General features: G+C 38.9%; 1 protein-coding gene across 1 annotated transcript; it reads left to right on the forward strand.

The window, feature by feature from the left end:
- The first annotated feature begins 2,205 nt into the window (after positions 1-2,205).
- On the forward strand, positions 2,206-3,934 carry LOC102314020. The gene is made up of 5 exons (XM_042227764.1): positions 2,206-2,267; positions 2,386-3,087; positions 3,195-3,311; positions 3,385-3,419; positions 3,504-3,934. The coding sequence occupies exons 1-5, from the start codon at positions 2,213-2,215 to the stop codon at positions 3,636-3,638; spliced, it is 1,044 nt and encodes a 347-aa protein (XP_042083698.1). The 5' UTR covers positions 2,206-2,212; the 3' UTR covers positions 3,639-3,934.
- Positions 3,935-5,796: the final 1,862 nt, after the last annotated feature.

Below are 5,796 nucleotides of genomic sequence, written 5' to 3' on the forward strand. Positions count from 1 at the left end.
AACGCAGATTGTGTATGCATCGCTTACCTGGGAAACAACTGACACATGCAAGGTGGTGTTCTGTCCAGTCAACATACATTGTTAGATCGGCATACACATGGCACAAACTGACAGCTATGTATGTTAGACGATACATGCAAAACTGCATTTCTCTTTTCAAAGAATAAATTAAAAACGGCAAAACGTGTAAATGCACTGCAAACTGTGCAGCCCTGCAATTGTCACTATAAACAACAATTTGCTTGCCCTAAAATAAACATCATTTACTTACCATTTGTCATCCGTATGCTGAACCGACGGCTTCTATTCACATGGTGGGATTACTCTACAATGTGCAAACAAGCAAGTTAATGCAATGTCCTCATCTTTTCTAACTGTTTTTTCACTAGTTTTACATTTGGCCAAGGTCAGCAGTAATACATAATGTTATATGCTATACTAATGGTAGCATGAGGTGATACATGGACTGTAAAGATTGCACAAGTAGTCCAATTCCTCCAGGATGGCACATAAATACTTGCTCACTCCCAGCACAATTTCAAGAGCAAGAAAGAGATTAGAGGAGACAGCCAGTTACTTTTGGATACCTGACTGTCATTAGGTATTGGGATGAAATACTCTGACTCATTCTTAGACCTTACACTGGTGCAGTGGGTCCTGGGTTCCTCCTGGTGCACAACAATGCGAGAGTGTGCAGATAGTTCCTGGAGAATGAAGGAATTGATACCACTGACAGGCACCAACACTTGCCTGACCTCAATCCTCTTGAACATTATGTTTCAGTCCTTTTGACACCACCAGGTTGCACCACAGACAGTCCGGTAGCCCAGTGATGTCCTGGTCCAGATCTGGAAGAAGGACATCATCCATCATCTCATCAGGAGTATGGCCCAGAATTTTCAGGCATGCATACAAGCACATGAGGGCCATACAAAGTGCTGAGAAACATTTGAATTGCTGCAATGAAACTAAGGCAATGAGGACTAGCCTGCTGCATGCTTTTTCTTTTTCTTTATTTTGGGGGTGTCTTTGTCACTACTACTAATGCAATGGGCCATTCTGTCTGATGCTATTCTACAGCATTCTGGAGGGCCTTTCCTAGACTGGCTTTTAAATATAAGGGTCTCAGTCATCCACCGATGTGTTTCAAAGGAAAGCAAAGCAATATGTTGGGCATTAGTTTCACTGCAAGTGCTGCGGACAGTAAGCCAGTTACAAGTTACAGGCATCCTGATTTTCCGTGATCACTCCTATAATCGCTCCTTCTCCTAAAAGGCAATGACGCCCTGGTTTTCAGCTCACAAAACATTAATATAAGAACAGGCTGAGGACTGAAGGAGTTGTGGAAAACTTTCATGACACAAGCTTCCAGAAAGATCTTGCTTTTGAATTTCTGTTCGCTCATTTTTGATGCACGAGGCACTACTGAAACAGCACAGCATCTCAACCCCTTTGCTATTCATTTTTAGCCAGTTGTTGTTTTTAGGATAATGTTTGGGTGTTTGACCAAAAATAGATGCTACCTGAAAGAAATATCAGGTAACAGTTATTATCACACTGTTACCTGAAATGCGCTGTACCAACAGTCCATTTCAGGCAGCTAAATAATTAGCTAAAAAACATATTCCAGAAGCTACATGTTAACATAAAGAGTGAGGGGATTGCAAGGTCAAATGCCTGTCCAAACTTACCATGTTACCTTTGCTTTTATGCTCACTTCTACAATGAAAGTGAGTGAACATTTCTTTTTAGTTTTCACAGCATCAAAAAGGTGTATACAGACCTCGTTACAGTCTGCCTCCTCTGGGCAGCAGGAGAAGTGTGTCAGTCATACTGTCACAAAGAGATCGATATCATGCAAACATCTAGCAAGTGCCGGGTGCCTTAGTCTGTCTCTTTTGTACATGTACTGAGTCTGTAAATGATGAACAGAAATAAGCTCCACTGTGTGTCCTCACTTGTGTTTACACTCTTTATAATGATCAGTTTTAGACTGAAAATATATTAAAAAAAAACATGACACAACCATTATGGACCTGTCGCTATATCATCCTATCAAAGGAAACAACGCTTTGCGTAAAATGCACAGAAGATACATTTCATATTGGGGGCAGATCACATGACTTTGCAATGGCCAATCAAAAGCTGTCTCATCTTTAAAGAGTGGAAAAAAGTAAAGGGTTATTTCATTTAACACAGAGGTTTGCACACGATGACACCTCCCAACTTTGTTTTCTATGTGACATGTCTGATCTTTGGAAATTTAGGTGAGTTATGATTTTTTTTAATCTATCAGTGGCTATGATTGCTCCTCTATACACATGTGTTCATGAAATGTTTCCTGTAAAATTAATGCTGTGTCTGCGTTGTCTCATTCTCTATCAGTTCAGTTGACTCACCAGAATTTCTCCGTAACTCATAAGCAAGAGAGACGGTTTGTATCAGCTATTGTTGGTGAACACTTGACTTTACAATGTTTCTATGAAGCCAACGATGCAACGAGGTTCTACTGGTACAAGCAGAGTCTTGGACAGAAACCAAAGCCCATCTCTACTCAGTATGTTTTTAAAGCAAATGGGACTTTTCATGATGAATTCGAGAACAATCCACGCTTCACCCTGGATACAGAAATAGGGAAAAACCACTTGTATATAACAGACTTGCAGAAGTCAGACTCAGGTTCTTACTACTGTGCAAGGCGGGTTTCTTTAGTCCTAGAATTTGCAGAAGGCACTACTGTCAGTGTAAAAGGTTCAGGTTTAAACATCAAAGCTTTAGTGCAGCAGTCAGCATCTGAGACCATCCAGCCAGGAGGCTCTGTGACTTTGAACTGTACAGTACACACTGGGACCTGTGATGAAGATCATAGTGTTTACTGGTTCAAAGACTCTGGAGATTTTTACCCAGGACTCCTTTACACCCATGGAGGCAGGAACGATCAGGTTGAGAAGAACAAACAAACATACAACTGCACTTACAACCTGCCAATGAAGAGCATAAATGTGTCTCATGCTGGAACCTACTACTGTGCTGTTGCCACATGTGGACACATACTGTTTGGAAGCGGGACAAAACTGGACTTTGAAGGTAAATAACATTATGACTGAGCTTAGTGAAAGTTGTTCCAATTCACTCTTCTAAAACCAAAACAACTAATGGATGCGAATCTGTTTCTGATGTGTCACTTTATGCAGATAATCGTGCTTCTTTCTGGACTTTCTGGAGCGGCGCCTTTGCATCTACCTCCATCCTGAGTGTACTGCTGGCTTTCTTACTGTGTATGAGCAATAACTGTGGCTGTGAATCTTCAGGTAACAACTGTTTTGTTTTTAGCTCACAACTTCTAGAACTTTGAATGTTAATATATTGCTTTCTATGCTGCAGAGCCTCAAGCAATCCCTTCCAGAGCAGATGCAAAGGTGAGTTAATAATGTTCAGTTAGATTTTACTTACGGAAAAATCCATCAGTGGAAATATTTTTTAAATACGTTTCTTGTTTTTAGGGTTTTCAAACAGAGAAGCTCATTTTTGCTTCTTCAACTGTCAACCTGCACAACCGGTCAAAAAGTCGGAGAGATCAGACCTGGAGTGAATGTGCGTACTACAGTGTGCAGCTACAGTGGTACAAACAACAGTAAAACTGGATGTGTTTAATTTGTTATTAAGACACAATGTTCTTCTTTTGAGATTAACTGTAGAATAAAATTCAGATTTGAACATTTCTTTCTTTCATAGATTACTTGTGCTGTTTGTGGTGTGCAGATAAAATATAATACATGCATTTGTGGCTTCTGTTTTATTTGTTGTTTTGATTTTTCTGCTGGTAAATGATTTTTGTAATTTTACTGTATTCTAAATTCTTCTCTCAACAAAATGTTCTATAAGATTCTTTTGTAAATCATATGTTACTGAAGATAAACCACAATAAAAATTGAAAGACCTTCAAAGCTTGACTTGTGCGTGTGCACTAGTGATGTGTCGATCGCGAACGAAATGGCTCTTAGAGCCGGGTCTTTGACATGAACGATGCGAGTGGGGTTTTTTTTTTTTTTCTTCTCTCACCCTCTCTCTCGCACTTTTTTCCGCTTCACTCTGCACAGCCTTGTGCTTTACGCTGGGCAGAGGGGGGAGGGGCGGTAGTTACACTCAGTAGCACAGGAACAGAGGAGGGAGAGACAGAGAAAGACAGGGACAACAACGTCACATTAGAAAGGTATAGTAATCATCCACAACTATTTTCAGTTGCAGATGATAAAGGATTCAGAAAGTTTATTCATGCAGGTCCCATATGACAGAGAATATGCATCTTCTTTTTGTTTTCATATTTTATATTTAATTGTGTTGTGGTTTGCAGTGTTTTGTGTTGTTTCACTTTAAATTTGTTAAAAGGAAAAAGCTGAAAATTTAAATAGTTAAAAGTTGAAATGTGAATAGTTGGTTTTGTATTATATGATTTATTTATTACATTTTATGTGGAGTGAATAAATAAAAGTATATTTACGGTGGCCCCTAGAGACAAAGCACATACAAACTTCAAATCACGTACGAACCCTGAAGCACGTACAAACTCCAAAACACGTAAAAACACAACAGAAGTGCTCCAGGATGCTAGGGCGCAGTGTTGAACTTTTGTTACCTAGAGGCTACACAAGCCAGCAAGTACCAATGATCGGATTTGGTGTGTGGTGGTAACAGGTAAATGAACTTTTTATTTTAAATTATTTGAATATATATGAGTGCTTGTGTATAAATACACAAAGAATACGCATATGCTTTCAATTGTGTAATTTAAGTGATCTAGGTAGCTCTGTTTTGGAAGTTCAGTTAACGCTATAATGTGTTTTGGAGTTTGTACGTGTTTTGTCTCTGGGGGCCACCGTATATATTTATATATAAACATATATAAATAAAACCACTTTTTTTTTTACATTAGTAATGCATTTTGTGCATAATTATATATTATTGTTAATAATAAATTAATTAAAGCAACAAAACAACCTGAAGAGCCGGTTCGGAGCCGAAAGAGCCGGTTCTCTAAAAAGAGCCGGAAATCCCATCACTAGTGTGCATGTTCAATCCAGTGATAACACAGACCCATGTGACTGTTAGTGACAGTATTATGTGTGTCAGAGAATTCAGCTTAACTCTAGATAATAAAGAAATGTAGTTGTTCTGGTGCCAAATTAAAGAAATAAACTAGAGTTAATCTATTACCCTACACAGTACATGAATACAAGAAGAACATTCAAGCTCCACACTGATTGTCCCAGTATCATATAAAAACGTCACTTTTCAAATGAAATTTTTCACTTAAAACTCTGGTTCAAATCAACTTTGAGACTGCATAAAACATCTGCATCTAAAAAAAACATACATAATAATTTGTTTATAATTCATCATATTGAAAATGGAAGTGTCTGCTATTTGTATTAATAATATACACTGATCATGCATAATATTATAAGTACTAACAGGTGAAGTGATACGTATGAGTGTCACGATATTTGGGAGCAAGTAAACACTTTGTTCTCAAAGTTGATGTGTTAGAAAAATAGGCGAGTGTAAGTATTTGAGTGAGTCTGAGTTGTGGGCCAAATTGTGATAGCAAGACAACTGGGTCAGAGCATCTGCAAAACTGCAGCTCTTGTCACGATGCACAGGTGGTCAAAGCTCACTGATATATGTGGGGTGTGTAGGCTGGTCCTTTTGGTCCCATCCAACAGATGTCCTACTGTACCTCAAACTGCTAATCCGGTGTGGCATGAATAAGGCACGGCGGGACCACGGAGCGACGTT

This window comes from Haplochromis burtoni, unplaced genomic scaffold, assembly GCF_018398535.1.
Source record: "Haplochromis burtoni strain Fernald_Lab_line unplaced genomic scaffold, NCSU_Asbu1 Contig_279, whole genome shotgun sequence".
NCBI classification, from domain to species: Eukaryota; Metazoa; Chordata; class Actinopteri; order Cichliformes; family Cichlidae; genus Haplochromis; species Haplochromis burtoni.